This window comes from Alligator sinensis, unplaced genomic scaffold (assembly GCF_000455745.1).
Source record: "Alligator sinensis unplaced genomic scaffold, ASM45574v1 scaffold768_3, whole genome shotgun sequence".
Taxonomy (NCBI): domain Eukaryota; kingdom Metazoa; phylum Chordata; order Crocodylia; family Alligatoridae; genus Alligator; species Alligator sinensis.
In genome coordinates this window covers 1,782,511-1,805,685 of record NW_005842135.1, presented here as the reverse complement: position 1 = coordinate 1,805,685, position 23,175 = coordinate 1,782,511, and the positions used below count along the sequence as shown (strand labels likewise).

Below are 23,175 nucleotides of genomic sequence, written 5' to 3'. Positions count from 1 at the left end.
ACACAGATCCCTCCAGTCTCCACCACCTCTTACATTTTCTGCTCCACCTTCTAAGCAGCTCCTGGCAGGAGAAAGAGGAGGACACAGGTGCAGGCAGGAGGGTGCAATTATTTGAGTCACTCAAAAGCCCTGCAGCTTCCTCTCTTGACCCAGGGAAGCAGGACTTGAGCAGACACTTTGCAGGGCTGCTAGAACCATCTGCTCTTTTCATCCTGGGCGCAGGAAGGATTTCATAGGCATTAGGGCTGGAAGGGACCTCGGAAGATCAAGTCCAGCCCCCTGCCCCAGGGGCAGGAAGTCAGCTGGGGTCATAGGATCCCAGCAAGATAAACAACCAAATTTCTCTTGAAGGCGTTCAAAGTAGGTGCTTGAACCACCTCCTGTGGCAGGCTATTCCAGACCTTGGGGACTCGGACGATGATGATGGCCCACTTGTACCGAAGCTGCCAGGCCCCTGACTCCTTAGTGCCTCCAGCCTAGCAGGGTGCCTCCATCCCTGCTCACCAGCCCATGCAAATGAGTCACACGGAACAAAGGTGCATTGGGGCCCGAGGAGCATACCGCGCAAGCCACTGTGCCTAGAGAAACCCGGTCCGAGCCCCTGCGCCAAACAGAGGCGATTTCCGTACAACATGGCGGCACCCAGAGGCAGAACCCGGGGAACTCCTTCCCCTGAGAACCCCCCGGCGACCGGAAGTGTCCTTCAGATCAGCAGTTCCGGGTGGGTGCGGCGGCCGCAGCGCGGAGAGTTCCGGTCGATGGATGCTGCCGCCTTCCGGGCAGGTGAGGGGCGCGATGGGGATGGGGATGGGCGTGGGCAATCCCCCGGCTGCATGGCTTGGCTCGGCCTGTCTCGCATTCATGTGCCAGAGCCCCCGGGCTCCACCTGCAAGCGCCTGGCTCGGGCTAAGCCGCCGCGGGTCCAGGAGCGGGGGCAGAGGACTGGCGCTGCGGGGAGTCGCGGGCTGCGGCCCGATCCTGATCCCGCGAGAAGGCCCGGGGGGGGGGCAGCACCCGCCGGTGTCGCCCTTCAAATCTCTGTGGACGCGAGCCGGCTCCGCACGGGCCTAGCCGCCTGCTCGGCCCAGGGGCTTAGTCTGCAGCAGGGGCGGAAGGGAGGGGCGCCGTGCCCCTACCACTGCACCCCCTTGCGTCCAGGGCAGAAAAAACCCGAAGCAGGGCCCGGCACCAGGGGCGAGGGCCGCGTCGCTCGGGTGCAGCCAGTGCCCGAGCTCCGGGGGAGCACGGTGTGGGGGCTGAGCCCCCCGGCAGAGACAAGAGTCCCCCTGTAAGATTTGGATAGTGTAACCTGGAGGGGGGTGTTGTAGCCGTGTTGGTCTAAAGGTAAAGGCAGGCAGGATTATTTGGGTAGATGTGATATTTTGGATTAGTAGGGGAGGGAGTTCTTTGCAAGCTTTCGGATGCAATCGCTCTTCATTGCGAAGGTGATTGGACACAAAAACTTGCCAAGAACTTTTTTCCAACTACTCAGTTGGTCTAGTAAAAGGTGTCATGTCTACCCAAAGAACCTGGGGGACTTGTTAATCAATGGACCAGTTTAACTTGGTGTTAAGTCCCCCCACCCCAAGAGTTGAAGTGTTATTTGCACCCTGGTTGCAACTGAAGCAAAACCAAATACAGCTTCACTAGGATGAGTTAAAACTGTTGAACTAGGAGCCAGGTTACTAGGAGCAGCTGGCAGGCAGCAACGAACGCAGCAGCAGAAAGGCCTGATTGCTGAACAGAGCATCAAGGCCATTAAAAAAAAAAAAAGGGGGAGCGTAGATCATTAACGCCCCTGAAATGGAGAGTTCAGGAGTGATGATTCCCCTCTACTCTGCGCTAGCACGGTCCTGCGTTCAGTTTTGGGTCTCCTGCTGCAGAAAGGATGAGGGTAAACTGGAGAGAGGCTAGCGGAGTGTAGTGAAAATGGTTCAAGGGCTGGGGAACAGGTCTTGTGAGGAGAAGCTGAGGGAACTGGACTTATTCAGTCTGGAGAAGAGAAGACTGAGGGGGGGATTTAATGAGAGCCTTCAACTATCTGAAGGTTCGTTGCAAGGAGGGTGGAGCTAAACTGTTCTCTGTGGTGACAGATGACAGAACAAGGAGCAATGGTCTCCAGTTGCAGCAGGGGAAGTTCAGGTTAGATATGAGGGAAAACTCATGAGGAGGGTAGTGCAGCACTGGAATAGGTTACCCAGAGAAGCTGTGGAGTTTCCATCTTGGAGGCTTTTAAGACCAAGGTAGACAAAGCCTTGTCTGGGATGATGTATTTTGGGGTGGCCCTGCTTTGATCAGGGGTTTGGCTTAGATGACCTCCTGAGGTCCCTTCCAACCTTAATATGATTCTGTGATCAGGTGGATCATAATGAGCCATGAAGTCCATACATTCCCTCAGCACTGCCTGACTAGAAATGCTGCTGTCACTGCCTGGCAGTTTGTTTTAAACTTTGGGTGGAGTAGGAACCAAAGTGGGGGTGCAACTGAACCACTGTATCCTTCATGGATTCACCCCGGTTCTGGACAAACACCAGGTTAATGGGAAGCCAGCGTCTGCTTCCACTGGGTGACTTGATGTGCAGTGGCTGTTCTTGGCATTCCTCCTGGTCCCTGTTGGGCTTGCCCCAAATGAAGCTCAGTGCCTTTTAAAAAGCCCTCCTTCATTTTTATGGTCCCAAGTTCCTGGTAGGACTCTAGCTATGATGTCATTTTATGCTTTGTAAACCTTGTAACTAAGCTATATTTAACTACCATGCCTCCTCCTTTTTCTTTTGCAGGCTGTGATGAAAGTCCTGTGATGCTGTTCTGAGTGGGTGAAGCAGACGGGGATGAAAAATGCCCAGACAGACAGCAGTGACGATCACAGCTGCCGCCTTGTTGGGTATTGCAGCAGGGGGGCTGATTTTGTGGGGGGTCGTTCGGCGTCGGAAAGAAAGGACCCACTGTAAACAAGAAGGATCTGCAAGAGAGCCAGGAGATAAGGAACTGACACCAGTGGAAGAAAAGGAGCTGCTTCCCTTCAGCTATCCTGCCATTTCTTGGGTGGAAAAGTTCCTGGAAGCAGAAGTTGTGATTGTTTCAGAGCCAGCGGAGTGGGATGGTGTGGAACCATTGCTGAAGAAGGAGCTGGAGAGGTGGCCAGTGCTTGGGGTTGACTGTGAGTGGGTGAGTGATAAAGGAAAGCTGTCTCTTTCTGCCTGATAAAGCAGAGATGGATTGGATGAAGCCTGGCACCTGATCAAAGTCACCTGCTTGTTGGAATAGACACAGCAGCAACTGGACTCTTGAAACTGCCAAATTCATGATGAATCAATATTTATTTATTCATTTATTTAAAAATTTATGATTATTTTTGTACTGTACTTGAAATTGAAATTGGCTCACCATCGATTTGGAAATATTGGTTCAGCTGTTTGTTAGACTTCAGGGATGAATCTAACTGGTTCTGTTGGAGGAATTAGAACTGTGGCTAAGCATTATATCATGTACTTGAATGCTGTTTCTTTCAAGGTGCATCATTGGAATGATATTGGGCCTCATTGAGTTAACTTATTGTTAATTACTCATAACTCTTAAAATAAGGGGATGCTTTAAAAGTAGTTAAGGAGGGAAAACTGTACGTAATATAAAATATTACCTCTCTCAGGAGGGGAAATTCCCCTACAAGCTTCACAGCAAGTTTTCAAATGGAATGAAGAATAGTTCACATGACAAAGTTCTGCTGGCAGAGCTATGCCTACTAGTGATGTGTAAAAATCACACTCCATAGTGGATGAAACTCTGTCATTCAGGGGAATTGGAAAGCTTTGGTGATATGGCTCTGCCTGCTATCAAGCTACATTCACACCAGGGGCCTGGCCACTGATTATAGTGACAGCAGCCCTGTAGACAGAGCCTGATCCAGAGGTAGACTTCTGGCTGGACTTCTCTTGCATACATAAGGAAAAGGCACTTAACAAGTAATGCAGGCTGTGAAATAGTCATCCAAGAAAAGTGATAGAAGTTGCATTGCTTCAGCCACTTCATATTGGACCAGAAAATGCTCTAGGGCAGAGCTTTCCAAACTGTGTGCCGCGACACAGTGTGTCGGCGGCAGTGTGTAGGTGTGTCACGTGAAATGCAGAAAATTTTGCGGAAGTGCACCGCGGAGCTCCCTTACTCGCGTCTGCTTCCCTTGGCCCCTCCCCCGGAACTGAATTACTGTGTCGCAAAATGATGCGTCTAAAAAGTGTGTCACCAACATGAAAAGTTTGGAAAGCTCTGCTCTAGGGAATGCACTGTTCAGTGTAATGCTACAGTGGTGTGACAAGGTTTGGACTGAATTGGGTGACATCAGGGCTTTCCCATCTTTAATGTCTGTCTGTCTGCTTGTACATGAGCGTGAAGGCTGCTCTGATGTGCTGTAATTACAGGGTGTCAGAGCAGACTTGCTTAACTGACTCTGCTAGAGCATAATTACCATGCTTCAGAGCCTCCCACGTCTTGTGTATCAGTGTCCCTGCACTTCAAAATGGCAGCAAGGGTGCTTGAACTAAAGCTTATTGAACAAGCTTTAGTTCAAATGCTCCCATGGCCATTTTGAAGCTTGGGGATGCTGATGCATGAGATACTGCAGCGCTTTAATTAGAGTGGTTCTTGGAGCTGCTGTGATTAAAGTGCCCCCCACTCCACCCCTGGAGCATGTCTAAAAGTGCCCTGTGGTTCTGTTCTGGCTTATTCCAGGCCTGGATACTAGTACTCAACCCCAACTCCTTGTGTTCCAGGTGTCAGTGGAAGGAAAGGCCAATCCCGTATCCCTTTTACAGATGGCTTCCTCCAGCGGCCTTTGCATTCTCGTTCGTTTGTCCAGGCTCATCAACAGTGGACGGACTATCCCAAAGACTTTACTGGACATCTTGGCAGATAGCACCATATTAAAAGTAGGAGTGGGGTGCTGGGAGGATGCCTGCAAGCTACTTCAGGACTACGGCCTTGCAGTCAAAGGGAGCGTGGATCTCCGTTACCTAGCCATGCGACAGAGGTGTGTACCCATGCACAGGAGCAACCTGCTTGTGTCGTACAACTTGAGTTAGAAATGGTAAAAATGACTTTATTTTGATGAAGGATGCCACATGGGCAGTTCTGAAGTCCTTGGTGCTTCCTCAGTACAGTTAACAGTGTGGGTAGCAACCATGCAAGTTCCCCTCTAGGTGTCCTTGCAGTGTCTCATACCTGACCTGGGGGACCAGCTGTACCAGTGCGAGAGAAGTAGAGTCCCTGTAGCCCATTCAGGTCAGGTATGCATTTCAAAGTTATGCTGACTAGGAACTGAAAAGAAAAAAAAAAAAAAAAAGGGAGATCACTCCTCTAATTAACATAGCTATGGTGGCAAAACTTCTGGACACAGCTATGCTGACAAAAGAAGGCTGTTGCTGACTTGGCTAATGTCATTCAGAGAGACAGGGTAGTGATGGCACCAGGAAAAAAATTCTGCCCCATACACCGTATGTACTCTAGGGAACTCTATGCTGGCATAGTTATAGCAACGGAATAATGTAGACAAGTCCTTGTCTTCTCTGCTGAGGTTGTCAGTAGTTAGTATCAATTATAGTGATTGTTTTTGTAACTAGCTCCTAGGATCTCAGTGAATGCTGCCATCTACTTTGTTCAGGGGCTCACAATATCAGTTTAACTCAGAACTGAATTGCAAGATCACAAAGACCTAATAAGAGGTAGAAGGGAAAGCTCATCTAGTCTCTCTGAACAAAGGGTTGGGCTGAACTGGTTTCTTTTCACCTATCAGTGTGCACTACTTATTTTTGTCCTCTGAGGCAGAATCTTTCAGTCTGTGGAGCCATTTTAAGTGTTTATGGGCTCCAAAGACTGTGGAGAATGCTGCTTCTGTTACTACCAGCGGAAAAGCCTTCCAGTATTGGTGCATTATCATCTAGCATCCAGGGCTTGAAATGGTGCTGGTGACAGCTTTATCTTCCATATAATCCCAGGTGCAAGGGTGCTAAATGGCAACTTTGCTGTTCTTTTATCCATACATTAGCAATGAAGAGAGTTGGACAGCTGATGCTGGGTTTCCGTCTCCTCAAGCTAAAACAGTGGTTTTCAACCTTTTCGCAGTCAAGGCACCCCTCAGAAAATGCCTGCTAAGATTTCAGTTTGTTTATTTATTTATTTTGCTTTTTGACTGTGGGGAAAATAATACAGGAGTTCTGGACTTAACCTGGACAGGTTACAGAGGTGGGCTAACAAAAATAGGATGGGTTTCAATACTGACAAGTGCAGGGTGCTGCACTTGGGCAGTGGGAACCAGCGGCACACTTATAAGCTGGGAAACTCCCTTCTTGAGAGCACGGAGGCAGAAGGGGATCTTGGAGTCATTATTGACTCCAAGATGAACATGGGCTGACAATGCGAGGTCACGGTCAGCAGGGCTAACCGAACCTTATCGTGCATCCACAGGTGCATCTCAAGTAGGGCCAAGGAGGTGATCCTCCCACTCTACGTGACACTGATCAGGCCGCAGCTGGAGTACTGTGTCCAGTTCTGGGCACCCCACTTCAAGAGGGATGTGGACAACATTGAGAGGGTCCAGAGGAGGGCCGCCCGCATGATCCGGGGACAGCAGAGCAGACCCTACAATGAGAGGCTACGGGACCTGAACCTGTTCAGCCTTCACAAGAGAAGGCTGAGGGGGGACCTTGTGACCGTCTATAAACTCACTAGGGGGGACCAGAAGGGTTTGGGGGAGACCTTGTTTCCCTTAGCGCCCCCTGGGATAACAAGGAATAACAGCCATAAGTTGTTGGAGAGTAGGTTTAGATTAGACATCCGTAAGAACTACTTCACAGTTAGGGTGGCTAGGATCTGGAACCAACTTCCAAGGGAAGTGGTGCTGGCTCCTACCCTTGGAGTCTTTGAGAAGAGTCTTGAAGCCTACCTGGCTGGGGTCATTTGAGCCGAGTTTTCCTCCTGCCCAGGCAGGGGGTCGGACTTGAAGATCTACAAGGTCCCTTCTGACCCTACTTCTATGACTCTATGATTCTATTGCAGAAAATTCAGAAATATCACAATGGGTCAGAATGTTTTGACGCTATGCATTTCTGTTTGAAATCTCTGGGTTTATCTTGTGAATCATGTTTGCACACACAACTATGCTAATATTCTGCAGCATCTTGTAGCACCTGGGTTGAGAATCGCCGAGTTAAGTATTTGGCTTTGACCTAAAATACTGCTCTTGCTCCTGTCCAGTCTTAAAGATAAGTAAAGTGGGGCCATATCGCAGATAATGGATAATGTTCAACAATCAAGTAAAGGTACATGTGCACATTTATTTTGTGTTTTGTAATTTTGGTTTTGCATACAAATTAGGAGCATCATTTGGCCACCTTGCAGGACAACAATAGAGGCTGCTCTGGGGGTCATAAAGTTGGATTATTACAAGTCCAAATCCTATGGTTTAGACAGGTAGGGTGCTTGCCATGTAATAGGTACCAGTACACCACAGTCTAGTGCTTATATTATGCAAAACAGCTTCAAGAGGAGAGGTTTGTGATCTAACGCTCTAAAATGTATAAGTAAACTAAGGGAGCACGAGTAGAGGTGCACCGATACATCAGTCTGATATCAGATCAACACCAATATAAAGAAAATTAACTGTATTGGAAATTGGCCTGATTTGGCCGATAAATGCCCATGCAGCTGGAGCGCAGCATGCAGGCAGCTTGAAGAGTTGTGTGCAGCTGGTAAGTCTGCTGTGGAAGGAGAGGGAGGAGGGAAGGGGTGTGGGGGATTAGATCAATGTCCCCTGCAGTGTGGGAGGGAGTGGGGCAGGGGCTGGGGCTGTGCTCAGAGGGGGTGGCAGTGGCACTGGGAGGGAGGTTATGGGGGAGGCTGCTGCCACCCCAAATTTTGCTGTAGACCCCCCCATAGCCACTGCCCACCCTGAGTGCAGCCCTGGCCCACCCCCCATTTCCCACCATGTGCCAGGAAGAGCTCAGTGCAGCCCTGGCCCTAGCGCACAGCTGTAGCCCACCCTGCCTGTACCCCGCACAGATCTGGGGGCACATGTCTTACCCTGTTCCCTCCCAGGGTACGCGCAGCAGCAGGAGCTGCACCCCCTCCCCACAACCCCTGGACAAGCCGCGGCTCCATCCTACCCCGGCTGGGCAGCACCAGCCTCAGCCCCTGCCCCACTCTCCCTCACTATGGGGGGCGTTGATCTGCACCCCTCCATCCCTTCCACCACAACAGACTTACCAGCTGGATGCAACTGTATCAGAAATTGGATCCGTATCAGCTGATATGCCTCCTTAAAAATCATCTATCTGTATCGGCCCCCCAAATCTCTATCAGTGCACCCCTAAGCAAAAGCCATGCTAGCTTGGAAAATACAGTTAATTAGCAAGTGAGCAGGTGTCTTGTTGCTAGTGGTCCCCAACATGGACCTCATCTCATTCTTTATTGTTCACCATGTTTGAACAGAATCTGGACAGATGGGAAGTTCTGGTTTGCTTTGATGGTTGTCTGTTTACTCTTTTGTTATTAAACCGAAGGAAGGATCTGCTCCAGAATGGGCTTAGCCTCAAGTCTCTGTGCGAGAATGTCCTGAACTGCCCCCTTGACAAGTCTCCAAGCCTGCGCTGCAGCAACTGGGAGGTGGAAGAACTGACTCAGGACCAGGTGTGTCTTCTGATTAGTCTTCCTCACAAAAATGCTACATACAATGTTGTAATCAAAGCCTCTAGTTGGACTTGGGAAATGTGAGGTCAGTTCCCAGCTCTGCCACCAACACAGTCTGTGACTTATATCTCATATCCCTCTTTCCTTCTCTGTACTGCTACTTTCCTTTCTTTCAATAGGGCTGATTTCCTGTCTCCTAGAGTGGGGGACCAGAATTCAAGGTTTAATGCCTGAAAATCACTAATGCCTCTTCCAATGCCTTTTTCAATGCCAGCAGTGGCTGAAGTGCCAAGTGTTAATTTATTTCAAGGGAAGCTCCAGAAACTGGTAACTGCTAATCTGCAAGGGTTTTGTGTTCTGTGCATCTCATGGCGCTCAGCACTCTGGCTCTGAAAGAGCTGAGCACTCTTGCTTTGATCCACCCATGCATGTGAGGATTTGAATGTGACTTCTTGTGCTTGAAGTTAAGCATAAGCTTGAATGCTTTGCTTAGACATAGACAGACAAGGTTCTTTGGGTAGATGTGATGCCTCTTATTAGACCAAGTAAATAGTTGGAAAAAAGTGTCTTTGCAAGCTTTTGTGCACAAACACCCTTCTTCAGGTACAGGGTGAGTTTGCTGGTGTAATGTGTGCTCTCCTGGGTAGAATAGAAGCCAAGATGCAAAATGCATATTCTACCCACTAAACTCTCCCTATGCCTGAAGAAGGGTATGTGTGCCCAAAAGCTTGTAAAGAACAATTTTTCCAACTATTTACTTGGTCTAATAAAAGATATCATATCATGTGTACCAAAAGAACCTTGCCTGCCTGTGTCCTTAGACCAGGCCAGCTACAGCCAACAAGCTGAAAGCATGGAAGATATTAAATTTTGCTTAAACATTTCATAGCTGTGGTCTGGTTCTAGGATAGTGCCCCTGATGAGCAGATTATTATTCAGCTCCTTGAGAGAAGGGAGCTAACTACATAAAGCTCTGGGTATGCCTTTTGAACACAGCCTGTCAGTAAGTTTCTTTGGTGTGCAGAAGTCTACTGTGTGTGGGTGTGTGTGTGTGGGTGTGAAAATCTTTCAGGAACCCCACTTGCTTCTTCACTCATCTGCTTTGAAATTATACTATAAACAGCTTGAATGTCAATGGTAGAGTTGGGGTGATGTTGCAGCCATGATGGTCCAGGAAAAATGTGAGGGATGAGGATTTTTGTGGGGGATACCTTTTATTGGACCTACTGTATAGCTGGGAGGAATATCTTGTGGGTCCAATAAAAGGTATCCGCAAAAATCGTTGCTTCTAGAATGTCAGAGACCACTAGGGGGAGGCACAGGATAAATATCTATACAGTAGGTTGCTATACTGGCATCAGGTTGTGTAATGAAAGGGAGGCCAGGGACTGTTGCTATAAGTAGGAAGTATTACTATTGTAAGCCCCTCACTTTGCTGCTCAGTGTAAGCATCTAAGCAGAACAAAGGCTGTTTTTGGCTTTACTACAAATGTTGTTAAAGATTCACTGTTTGGGTGAAACTTGACTCCAGTCCACACACGGTGTTTGGCTTGTTGCTGTCTGCTGAACAATAATGTTGTGCTCTTGCTGCTCCCCCACCAGATCATGTATGCTGCCAAAGATGCCCAGGTCTCAGTAGCTCTGTTTCTCCATCTTCTGGGATGTTCCCTCCTCCCTGCTACATTTGAAGGTCAAAATGCCATCACTGCATGGGAGAAGGTGGTGGGTAAGTGCCAGGGATTGATGGACGTCCCATTCAGAGGAAGAAGCAGTAGCAGCCTAGGAGATGATGGGAATGGAGAGGCAGACTCCCAGCAGAAACCAAGGAATCGGAAACCTGCAGCCAATGGCCAGTCCATGGTCAATCAGCAAGGGAAAGACCCTCGGAAACAAAAGCGGAAGCCCCTGGGTGTGGGATATTCTGCAAGGTAATTGCATGAGCATTTTATTTATATATATATGCACCTTTAGTTGTGTTTGCAGGAAGAGGATTTTTGATGGATGCCTGTAGCCCAGGTATGTCAAACTTATCTGGCCCTACTGGTCAAATGAGTGATGCAAGGCTGGTCTGCGGCCTGGATCAGCCCAGCAAGCCCATGAATCCCAGACTCCCTTCCCTTCACCCCATGTGCTGGATCCAGTGCCTGTGGCACCCACTCCAAGATCCATGTTGCATGGAAAACCCTCAGTAGTTAGGTCAGGACTGCATCGCATGTGGTGCCTGCTCCAGCAATGCAGTCCTGGTTCTGGACCAATTGGAGCAGGTGCTATGCATAGTGAGTCTGGGAGCATCCAAGACAGGAACCACATGTGACATGGTTTCCAGAGTGTCCAGAATGGGCACTGCGTGGAGACAGAACATCAAACCTCAACTACCATCCAAGGTCTCAGTTATTTTGTAGCAGTGGAGTCTGCATGTCCATGTCCAGTTATTTTACTTATTTGTTTTATTTAAATTTAAATAAAATACAATGTATTTAAATTAAATAAATAAAAGCAAATCAGGTTAAATCTTAATCTGATCCCAGCATGGGGAGACATGGTACTGATTTTAGGTTTTATTTGGGTATGTCAGATTTTATGCATGCAAACATGGGAAGTTAAACATTTTCAGTCACAGATGCAGCCAGATGAAAAGTAGATGTTTCACTATTCACTTTCTCCTTTATGATCTTCCTTTAAGCTGGGAAGGGGCCAATTTAGTGGTGCCCATAATATTGGCTCCTTTAGTATTCTCTAACAACTACAACAGAAATCACCAAATTCTTTTGCATCATGCATTCTTTTTTTATGGTCACTTCATCATTTCAGAATCTATGTAGAGCAAGCATCAAATAAATCAAGAAGGATCAGACCCCTAGGAAAAAGTGAATCCTTGCTATAACAGAATTCTGAGCAAATGGTGATACAGCTTCAGGTTTAGTGTGATTTTTTTAAAATGAAGAAACCCGTTTAATGAAAGACATTTAAAACTAGATGAGACCAAATGTTGGAGGGTATGCTGGAAGGGACTGCTGGGAGAATATACTAGAACAGGGCTGTCTAGCTGGTGGCCCATTGGTCACATCCAGTCTCTGAGGGGTTAACATGTGACTGCTCACACTCCTAGTCCAGGCACTCTTGCCTTGCCACATGCAGCTTCTTTATTTATGAAAACAATTACATTCATATCAGAAACCCTTAACACATGAGCCCCAGTTCCAGTAGATCGCATGTCTTTGATGCACTTTAGCTTAGCCTTCCCTTTTATGTTCCAGTTTCCTGAGGTTTACTTATTTTTAATTTTGAAATGTGAGACTTGTTATTGGTAACTATAGAAACAGAGTTGAAAGTCCCAGCTCCTTGGGTTTTGGCTGCTGTAAGGTAACTGGGAGCTCATATACCCTTCACAGCCAGCAGTTATTCTTTGGACAGTATTTTATTATCCTTGGCAATAGCTGATTTTGCCCATACAGTGCCCAGCCCATAAGTACATGTTGCTGAGCAGTTGTATGGAGTGTTTTTATTACTGAGGGTATGCAGTTGCCTTGAAGGAAGCTGACTGAATGCAATGTGAAATACACGGTTACAGGAAGCTCCTTTTTGGGGTCCTGTTGCCTATTAATTGTTGACATTGACCTCATTTCACAGAAAATCTCCCTTGTATGACAACTGCTTTCTGCATGCGCCAGACGGACAGCCTCTGTGCACTTGCGATCGCAAGAAGGCCCAGTGGTACTTGGACAAGGGCATTGGAGGTACGTATGACAGGCCACATATCAGTCTGCATCTGTGAAAGATTTCCACTTTGCCAAGATAGTTAGCTGAGAGATTAAACCTTTAAGTTGGGGTTCAAATGTTGATATCTAGTTATTGGAGATGCTGGGAGAAGGGTTAAACAGGATGTGCCCTCTCACCTTCATGTTAACAATCTAGCTCCCACCCATAGTTTTTCTTCAACTGTCAAAGGCCTGTTTTTTTCTTCTACCCTTCCAGAGCTGGTGAGCATGGATCCGTTTGTAGTAAAGTTGCAGTTTGAGCCCTCGGGACGTCCCGAGTCCCAGGTTGATTATTACCTGACAGTCAAGGAGAATCTCTGTGTAGTCTGTGGCAAGAGAGAGTCCTACATCCGGTGAGTTGTGCCATTCAGGGAATAAGAATCCTTTTGGTAGAAGGAATCCCCCTGATCTAGCTTAGGTTCCTGTTTCTAGAGGCTAGTGTTTGTAGTTGTTTATGTCATGTACAAAACAATCAGGCTTGTGGAAAACAGAAGGTTTGCCTCCTTGGTTTGCTGTAGCTATAAGAAAGCCATGTGATCATGCTGTGTGGCAAGTCTGACACCATACACGTCAGCATTCTCTCCAGCAGAGGGCTATAACCAGAAACATACATGCTGTGGTCCAGCCTGGGAAGACCAGTGATGCACATTACATGCATATCTTTTCATTTCGTTTTTTGGGTTTTTTTTCCTTTTGTGAGAGTAACCCTACTCTATTTTTAAGCCTGTTAACACTTAAATAGCTCGTATGAGCTTGTAGTGGCTGGGTATGGGGGAAAGGTGAGTTTTTATGACTGCTATTGTTTAGCTGAGGGCAGTATCTTCAGGGTTATCTGAACTGAACAGCTGGTCATCCATTTTATATTGGGACAGCTTTACTTATATTAAGAGAGGAATTAAAGCTTTGAAATGCTGAATATTTGAAGAATGTAACAAAAATGATGGGGAGAAGCTTAAAAAGTTCGTGTGACAGTTTGGGGTCTCCAGGCTTAGATTCCTTCTGTTGGCAATGGGAAGGGTGCACCCTTGCTTTTGTTGTCTTTATGGGCAGAATGTTGAAAAATAGTTTTGTTTCTTATGGAGGCCTACATAGTCTCTCTGTCTTTCAGAGTTTCCCAAGCAGGTGTTCTTATCCTTGCCAATCCCTTAGACAGTCAAGGCGGAAAAAAAGTACTGTTTCTTTCCACTTCAGCTCTCGTGTATAGGCTGCTGAAAATGAGCAGTCATCTAACTGAGTATGCTCATTTGTAGTTGTGCAATTGCTTGTAACTTTCTAAAATTTGATTTTGTTCTGGAAGCCTCTGGGAAGACTGAGTAACATGCCAACCTTAAATAAATGTATTTAGCTGCATTGAATCTTGTTTTATTTTAGAATAAGCGCGTGCATTTCATCTTAAAATCCTTAATCTGCTTTGAAAAGGTCCCCTGTAAAAACAGTAAGATGGGGTGCTTTTCTGATTGTGTCTCAACAGCTGCCAAAGCAAGCTTACCTAGGTTACAGAGGATGTTTTTACTCACAGCCCACCCTCCATATTGGGATCTGAAAGACAAGCAGGACTTCTCACTTGGGCTTCTCACATCCCCCATAGCAGGAATTCTTGGAAACTAGATGTTACTTTTAGCTACAACAGCTAGCTGCCTCTTTGCCTTATTTGTGGATATACAGTTGCATATGAGGGCAGGATTTAGTTTTGCATTTAGACTTTAAAGCCCCAGTCTTGCAAGCACCAAAGCCCCTGCTTATTTATACATACGTAGTCTCTTTGTTAATGAGGCTACTCCTGTGAGTTTAGATAAGTGCATATGCATTCATTTGGGAGATCTTGCTTGGGATTTCCATTAGGAATATTGGTGGTGCACAATCCAGAATAAACTCTCATTTGTTCTCTCTTTATCTGTTTTGTCTCCATGGGGCTATCAGCAGTAGAAAGTGAAACATGCTTTTCTGTCACTGAAGTCATAAGTTTGGCCTTCAGATGCACACAGAAGTGATATAGTGCCATTTTTATTGATGTTTTTTCTGGCTCCCCCCCTTTTTTAAAGGAATATCTATAAAGTTGTGAGGGATTTTTTTTTTTTTACCATTGCTTGTTCAAAAGGAACCTAAAAGATTGTCCACAAACTTTAAAAATAAAGTTTGCTTCTGGGCTGACACCAAATATAGAAAGTCCCAATGCATGTGATGGTTTCCTTCATTAAAATTATAGAATCACAGAAAATTAGGATTGGAAGGGACCTCAGTAGGTCATCTAGTTCAACCCCCTGCTCAAAGCAGGACCATCCCCAACTAGATCATCCCAACCAAAGCTTTGTCTAGGTGGGTCTTAAAAACCTCCAAGGATGGAAATTCCACCACCTCTCTTCTCTGGGTTTTACTACCCTCCTAATGAGAGTTTTTCCTAATGTCTAACCTAAACTTCCCTGCAACCGCTGCAACTTGAGACCATTGCTCCTTGTCCTGTCATCTGCCATCACTGAAAGCAGTCTAGCTCCATTCTCTTTGTAACCACCCTTCAGATAATTGAATATCAATGTTTAATTTAGGAATTTACAGTAGATGGTGCCTGGAGCTTAGCTGAGAATGCTACTGTTTCCTTAATAGGAAAAACATTGTACCTCATGAGTACAGGAGACACTTCCCCATCCAAATGAAGGACCACAACTCCCATGATGTGCTGCTGCTTTGTACTTCTTGTCATGCCATCTCCAATTACTATGACAACCATCTCAAGCAGCAACTTGCAGAGGAGTTTGCAGCCCCCATTGGCTGTGAGGAAGGGGTACGCCTCTTGGAGGACCCCCACCGCCGTCAGGTTCGGTCTGGGGCCCGTGCCTTGCTGAACGCGGGCAGCCTGCCTGACTCCAGGAGGGAGGAGCTGCTGCAAGGAATCAAAGACTTTTTTGACAGAGAGACCATTACACCAGAGATGCTCCAGGAAGCAGCAGAACTGGAAACCAGGTACAACCAGAGCCCAGTAATGCAATGTAGTATTTTAGATACATGTGCATGTCTATGTATGCTTTAGGTTTAAATGTATGTAAGAAGGGGTATGTGCATTAGGGCATGTAGAGCCTCATATAATTAGTAGGACAGCACCAAAAGTCATAAGAACATTTGCAGTGCTAAATAATAAGTATTCTGACTTTCTCCCTTCCCCCCACGCTTCCTCTACTCCCTGCAAAACACTTTTAAGAATTCCCTTGGTTATCTTAATATCCCTTCAGCATCAGCCAACCTGTCAAAAGAATTGGTTTTACTGTTAGGCTAAAAGGCATCTCTGTTCAGGACTGGGAGGAACTGATGTATGCAGAAAGATTGAGCATTTAATTGGACAAGCATAAGCCCATTAAAATATGTGCATTTATGGTAAAGATGATTTTGGGCTCAGTATTTTTTGCGTGGAAAGGAAGAGAGAAGGTTCCAGCACTTTACCATGAGGGCATTGACATCCCTGGGCGCTGCCTGCTCTATTTTCTCACCCTGATGCCCTGTGAAATACAAGCCCTGCTTTAGCTCTCCCAGCTTTCCATTCTCTTATTGCTAGTGCTGGTCCCATGACCTTCTGACTCCGGCTCTGCTGCTTCCTGCATTACAGGTGGTTTGGTAAGTTGGCTGCCAATATGAGGCAAGAGACAGGTCTGCAGCCTAACCTCTTATTGTTACATACCCCAAAGCACAAGTCATTATGTTTACTTCAGTATATGTCTCGCTACTTGTGACTGCAATACAGATTCTTATCTGGCAAGTTTTGTGGGTAAGGGGTTGACAGCCCACAGACTGGCAGGTTGTCTTGGATCCTCTTAGTTCTCAGATTCCCCCCACCCTCTCCTTGTCCAGTCCATACCCCTTATTTATGCAAACATGTTCATGCTAGTAAACATCCTGGGTTCAATTTTTTTGTTTTTGTTTTACTGAGACTCTAGGAACAAGTTCTTCCATAGTCCTAGGAGGTGTTCATTAGCTGGGATTTGTATTCCTGTGTATTTTTACAGTTTTTGGAATTCTACTGTTTTCTTTTTCCTTCAGCCTTCTGGCATGTCTCTCTTACCATCATCCTGTTCTCCTTTCTTCTTATTTTGTGGTCTTCTTTGACAAGGCTGCCTTTTTTAAATGTGCCTTAGATAAGCTGTGAAAACAGGTATAGCTGTTACAGTACTATTGCATCTGGTACATTTGGTTATGTCCATTGCTATTACTCATATCCTTAAGTGAAACGGTATTTATTTCAAGGCCTTCCTGCCAGGAAGTAGCAAGCAAGATTTTCTCACTTAACTGGAATTGCAGATTTTGCCATTTTCCCATTCTGCCTGATTTAAACATCCTGCTGATATGGCATATGTAATGCAAGATTCACATTGTACTTGGAGTTTTAACATGGCTTCAAGCCTACTGCTTAACTGCATTCCAGCAGCTTTTCCCAGACTCGTAAAAATAGCCCAAATTGATAATGTTCTTCAGGACTCAATGTAGAGAGAGTTGTGGGGGGTCCCCATGCACTGCTTTCCTTTCATCCTTTTCCACCCTTCCAGCTGAGGAGGGATGTAATTTAACTGGTCTTGAGCACTAAATTTTCCAAACATTCTTACCCAGCTTAGATCCTGTGTTTAGTTTTAACTTTCTTAAGTGTGCACACAGGGTGCAGGAAGGTTTAATGGTAGTTAATAAACCTAATACAACTCTGGAGAGAAATGTATAATTCATTGTCTTTTTTTCTCATTCCATTGAAAACCAAGTTATGAGTATGAATGATTCAGCCCTTTCCATTCAGTTCTAACTGAACAGATTTTATATCTAAAAATGGAGGCATCAGGCAGCCTTGCTTGTTACTAGTCCACAGCTAAGTATCTGGTAGCATAGTATGGTCTACTGTGGGAAGGATTGCTAGACTGGCAAATTGGCTTTCAGCTTTGATTGCAAAAGTTCTAAAATTTATCAGCTCCAGGTTAGATTTTGTGTTGTGCTCTCCTCTTTCTGAAAGGATATTTTGATCCCCAAGGAAGCCAGACATGACAAAACAAGAACAAAGATGAATCGCCCCCTGCTTAGTAGAATTATAAACTCTGTTTAATTGTCATATTGCAAACTTGGGACTTCCCAGCTCCACTTCTGCCAAGCAGTTACAATACCCTTGCAGTGTCCTTTGTTAGAATAAGGTGGGTAGACAGGTCTGCCACCGTTTTGCCTTTTCATCGGCAAAGCTGTATCAGTTTAAGGAGAAGTGGTAACACCATATTCCAGATGTCCTTTACCAGTCCAGGTGTCACCAATATCCTAGCAAACATTGGCACTGAAATTTCAAAACAATGGCTGTCTAAACTTAGGCTCCTAAATCCATATTAAGGCCATCTGTTCAAGTGCCTTATTTGGAAAACTGGGCTACACATTGGGCTGCCTAATTAAGGATATGGGAACCTAACTTCTTAAAGGAACCCATTTTCTTAAAATTCTGGTCATACGGTCATTACAGGGATGATTTTCTCAAGTATAGTTTCCATATTCTTAATTAGGCACCCCAGTGAGTGGCCTGATTTTTCAAATTGGGCCTCTTTAGATGGTCCTTTTTCATATTTTTGACATGCTTCATGACATACCATAAAGGGCAAAAAGAGCCCTTCTCAGGTTGGTGGCTTTAGGACAATGGACCCTCCAAATGTACCTTGAAAAAGGTTAGTCCCCATTGTGCCCTTGCACTATTGTAGTTGTCCAGAGTGACGTTCATGATATTTTACATTCTGCAACGAGCACTGGGTAAACTTAAAAACCTCACCTGGCCAGTACTCCATCTTTTTAAGTGACTGGAGATATAGGCCACATATAGTGTTTCCCTGTGTGAAGGCAGGCATCTGGTCCACACTTCTTTGAAGCTCTTTATTGCAGCTGTTGTGAAGCACTTCTGGAGGATGGGGTCTGCCCTTCTTGGTAACATCTTACATTGCCTCAATGAGTCAGTGTCCACAACCAAATGCGAGTCTTTTGGAGGTTAGAGCAGAAGTCCTGGAGTTCTGTTCCCAGTGCTGCCATCGCTTATTGCATGGCTTTTTGATAAGCCACTTCACTAGCTTGAGCTTCACATCTGTCATTGGCACAATGGGGATGGTATTTCACTGTGGCTACCAATGCTTCTAAGGAGTTGCAGATGTGGCCAGTTCTCTCTACAGAGTGTAGTGGAGCTGAGCAGGGAAGGGAAATGCCCACAGGGATGCTGCAGTAGGATTGGGACCATAGATCACATGTCTCCTGCCTTGAGAAGTTCACAGCCTATATCACCGGATGTTTGTAAACTTTAATTAGTTTACTAATTAATTAGCATTTGCCAAGCGCTCCAGGATCCTCATGAATGGTGCAAAGTCTTGTTCTTCATGATAATTAACAAGGCACTTTTAGTTTTGTGGTTGTGCTCCAGGGAGCTGTTTGGAATTAAAGCAAAGCTTAAACAAACCCAGCTAAGTCCCTCCCCAGGTTGTTACTTGGATGATGATGTGGTGATCAGCTGGGGTGCCACAGCTAAGCCTTGTGTCTGTAAAGCTGCGAGGGTGAGACAGTGGTCAGTAAGCTGCTGTACCTTAGGGAGAGGCTTCAAGTCCAGCAGGCTTTTGTGAAACCTAGCTTCACTCTTGTCTCAGCAGGATTTACAATGAGAACTACGTTCCCCATGGCCTGAAGGTGGTGCAGTGCTTCGCCAAAGGGGGGTTGCGCTCCCTCATGCAGTTGGAGAGGCATTGGCGTCAGCACTTCCTGGACACCATGCAGCCCAAGCACCTCCCAGTGCGGTGGTCAGTGGACCACAATCATGGGAAGCTGATCCGAAAGTATGGGGAGGACCTTCAGATTGAGCTGTCGTGAAACGATCCCTCCAGAGGACTGAAACCTGGGTCTGACAGGGAAAGCAGCCACTTAACATGGAAGAACTATTTTATTTCGGCCTCCGCGTGGGATTTGCAAGTACATGGGCTTGCCATTTCTCAGCGAGAGTCCCGCTGCCAGCAGTGGCTGTTTGGGGACTTAACAATGGAGCTTTTAACTAGATACTGAATGAAATTGCCTGTGATTCCTTACAAGCTTATTTTACAGAGATGGGGCTGGGGGCCTCATCTGGCCCTTCACCTCTAGACTGTTTTAATCTGGAGGAAGTATGGGAAAAGGGGATGTCACCACCCTGAGAGGAGAGTGCCCGGTGTTGATGTTGGCTATCCCTTCAGAGTGGTGTGGTGCTGCTAGGTTTACCTTCTTGACCTGGATTCTCAGCCTGGGTTGTGAATTTTTTCAGTTTTGCCAGATGCCAGATATGAACTGATCTCTTCCTTCTACAGCTGCACCTCTTTACAGACCCACAATTCCCTCTCCCCTGCCCCCATCTCCTTTCCTTGCTTCTGGTGACAGGCACCAGGAGGAGACCTTCCATGAAGAGAGATGCCTTTGTGCGAATGAGGTGAAGAAGCAGCACTGCTGTCCCATTTTGAGAGTTGTGTGCAGCGAGGCCTCCAGTGGCCATCACCTGATAAAATGTGACATTGTTTGATGCTGGCAGTATGGGAACACCAATACCACTTCTTTAAAAACATAGGAGCTGCCAGCAGCACACTGTCTATAGAATTATTACTTTCCAGTACAGTTTTTTCTGTTTAGATACCATGATGCATAATTTCTGTAGTGAAATGGGGTCAGTTGTCTTGCAATGGATTGTGGGGAGGTTTCTTTAGAGAAGCACCATCTTCTAAAGCATCCCTGCACATGGTAACAACCTGAGTTCTAATCCTGGCTCTGACACTGACTTGCTGTGTGGCCTTGAATAGGCTGCATATTTGCTCTTTGCCTCAGTTTCCCTGTCTGTAAAATGGGGCTAATAACACTCACCTACCTCACAGGGATGTTGTGAGGCTTATTTGAATTAATGTTTGGAAAATGCTTTGTAAATGTTGGCCATTAGATTTGTTAATTTTTAATGTAATTCTGCCTACTTAGGTTTAGCAGTCGTGTTTCTGCCTGGTGCTAGATTTTAGTTTATATTTAACTTTTTAAAATAAATAACCTTTCTGTGAAACTGAGTTTGGGGTTGCTCTACATCTTCCTCATTGTTTTCCTTCACTCGCTGTCATTTCTGGCTCTTCTGCAACTTCTGTTTACAACCCCAGTCATATTTAAATCCAGGGATTTCTAATTGTTTTAACTCCTTGACATCATCTCTGTCAAAAGACAGATTTGGCTAGAGAGCAGTTTACAGCTTTGAGTCAAGTGTCCTGGCCTACCTAGGGTTTCACCTTCGCACTGAGAATATGTTTAGTACATGCCTCCCCTGTAGGAAGGTGGGTCTGGTAGATGGAGCAATGAACTAGGACACAGAAGATCTGGATTCAAATCTTGACTCATCAGATATCTTGTATAACTTTAGGCAAGTTACTTATTCTCTCTGTAACTTAGCTTCCTATCTATGAAATGGATCTAGTATTTGCCCATCTTGCATGAGTTTTGCATGGATGAATAAATAAGCCATTAGTGGGGCTTGGGCACTTTGAGGATAAAGTAGATGAAATTAAAACAATAGGTCCAATTGTTCAGGGCCAAGAGGTATGAAATAAAAAGCTTTATGCCAATGGAAAAGAAGTTTGTTTTTTTTTAGTGCAGAATGATTGGTTCTGGTCCTGATGGGTCACGCGATACCTATTCTTCTACCAGCTATTGGTAGGATAGGCAAATCTGATTTCTGATCAACTCAGCCCGTAGTAATTCCAGGAAAAAAATCATGTTTCATGGGCAGTTGATAATACTTCTGGTGTAGGTTGCTTGAAATACATTGCAGTTGAGGAGATATGGCATGCTTGTAGTCAATCCCAAGGAGGTGCAGTAGTGGGCAGATGGGACATCACTGATGTATCTTTTCACAGGGTTGCAAGTAAAACACTATCTCAGTTATACCCCCCCCCCCCCCCCCCCCCCCCATCTACAAAGACAAGTCTTAACAAAAAGCACATCCCATGTCCAAATGTGTTAATTTCCATGCCCTTTCACAGATCTGGTTGTAATCTCAATAAGCAACCTCATCTCTATTGTAACAGCCCAGATATGGCTCACCTGTCCAGATCATTTTGAAGGCTTGTTCAGGTCGTATTTCCTTATCTCCTATTTCAGCATCCACTGTACCATAATATTGTCAGGTTTTTTAGTGCTTCTTCCTAAGCACAAAACTGCCTTCCCAGAAATCCCCAATTCAACACAGCCATCGGCGTTTTCTCCCTTCTCTTCTAGCACTTGAGCTGTTCTTGCTATTGTAACGTTGTCTTGGACAGCCTGAGTTTGATGTAACCACTGAGTGGGCTGCAGGACTGTTGTGATTTCTATCTCTGTCAGGGTAGCAGAATAGTCTTGAGACAAGAGCAAGCCAAATTGGGACTCCTTAAATGTGGAGAAGGTATATACCAAGGAATTTCTAGTTTCTTTCGAACTACTGGCCTGGAAATAGGACTTGAAAGATGGTATTTGTGTTTTCATCTGCCAAAACATTCTCAGTCTTGCTATGTCAGAGAATATTGACTCTACCTTAATTTTTATCAAAAGTATGAAAATTACATGTCTTTTGACACCTTGCTTTTCCATCTTTCAGGTTTATCCTGATTTGTGTGGAAATGTATTCTTTGTATTATTTTTAAACTGGTTTAAAATATTGTTTTCCTAGAATGCCCCTTTTATATAATACCATGAACAAGATAACTGTATTTGAATAATACGAACCTGTCAATTATAGCAGATCAAAAATGTCTGACACCTTTGGAAGAGATTGTTACTTATGGTGTGAGAGCCAGGATGTAAATTCATAACTTTGTAGGCCTCCCCAGTCTACAGTGGGTTTCCAGCTGATGTCAGTAGGAGGTTGGCATGTACAGAGACCAAAGTGACCTTTAGGTAGTAACTCATCTCTTAGTTATTTGTTCAGATCCTTTTTGTTCCTGCTCCCCTTTAGGACCAGTACTAATCCAGCCCTTTGTTTCTTTTTTCATGCTCCTTTCACTGTTTTTCTCCCTCAGTCCTGCCTTTTGGAGTCTTCTCTTATCTTTCTGCAGTGTTTTCCTTTCAGCAACTCCCAGCTTCTGTGACATGAGGGCTTTACAACCACCAGCTTTCCCAGTCTACCTTCTAGAAATGACTCCAATGGAATAGTAAATATTGGTCCTGACGCTGCACTTTGAATGACGCTCTGATTAACTTAACAGTTGTTACTTCAGGGATTCTGCAGGCTTACTTTGGTCTCTCTTGGTTCATGTGTGACATCTGTAGCTTAGCTACACAAGCTTTATTTTTTTTAATTAAAATTTAGATTTTGCACACTTTGAAGATTCCATATAAAACATATACGGGTTCGTGGCAGGCAGATCGTGCCTGACCAATCTAGTTTCTTTTTATGACCAGGTTACAAACGCCTGGACACAGGAGGAGGGGTGGATGTCGTATACTTAGACTTCAGGAAGGCCTTCGATACGGTATCCCACCCCATACTGGTGAACAAGTTAAGAGGCTGTGACTTGGATGACTACACAGTCCGGGGGGTGGCGAATTGGCTAGAGGGTCACACCCAGAGAGTCGTGGTGGATGGGTCGGTTTTGACCTGGAAGGGTGTGGGAAGTGGGGTCCCGCAGGGTTCGGTCCTTGGACCGATACTCTTTAATGTCTTCATCAGTGACTTGGACGAGGGAGTGAAATGTACTCTGTCCAAGTTTGCGGATGACACAAAGCTATGGGGAGAAGTGGACAC

The 23,175-nt window shown here is 45.6% G+C and overlaps 1 protein-coding gene across 4 annotated transcripts; it reads left to right on the top strand.

Annotated features, from left to right (window-relative positions):
- The first annotated feature begins 356 nt into the window (after positions 1-356).
- On the top strand, positions 357-22,600 carry EXD2 (exonuclease 3'-5' domain containing 2). Of its 4 annotated transcripts, none has more exons than XM_025205981.1 (9): positions 357-783; positions 2,778-3,165; positions 4,764-5,020; positions 8,547-8,673; positions 10,276-10,601; positions 12,304-12,410; positions 12,649-12,784; positions 15,033-15,389; positions 22,487-22,600. In XM_025205981.1, the coding sequence occupies exons 2-9, from the start codon at positions 2,836-2,838 to the stop codon at positions 22,581-22,583; spliced, it is 1,737 nt and encodes a 578-aa protein (XP_025061766.1). In that variant the 5' UTR covers positions 357-783; positions 2,778-2,835; the 3' UTR covers positions 22,584-22,600. The 4 variants fall into 4 exon arrangements, with proteins under 4 accessions (XP_025061766.1, XP_006025250.1, XP_025061764.1 ...); XM_006025188.3 differs by lacking the exon at positions 22,487-22,600 and adding an exon at positions 19,058-21,281; XM_025205979.1 differs by lacking the exon at positions 22,487-22,600 and adding an exon at positions 19,055-21,281.
- The last annotated feature ends 575 nt before the right edge of the window (positions 22,601-23,175 follow it).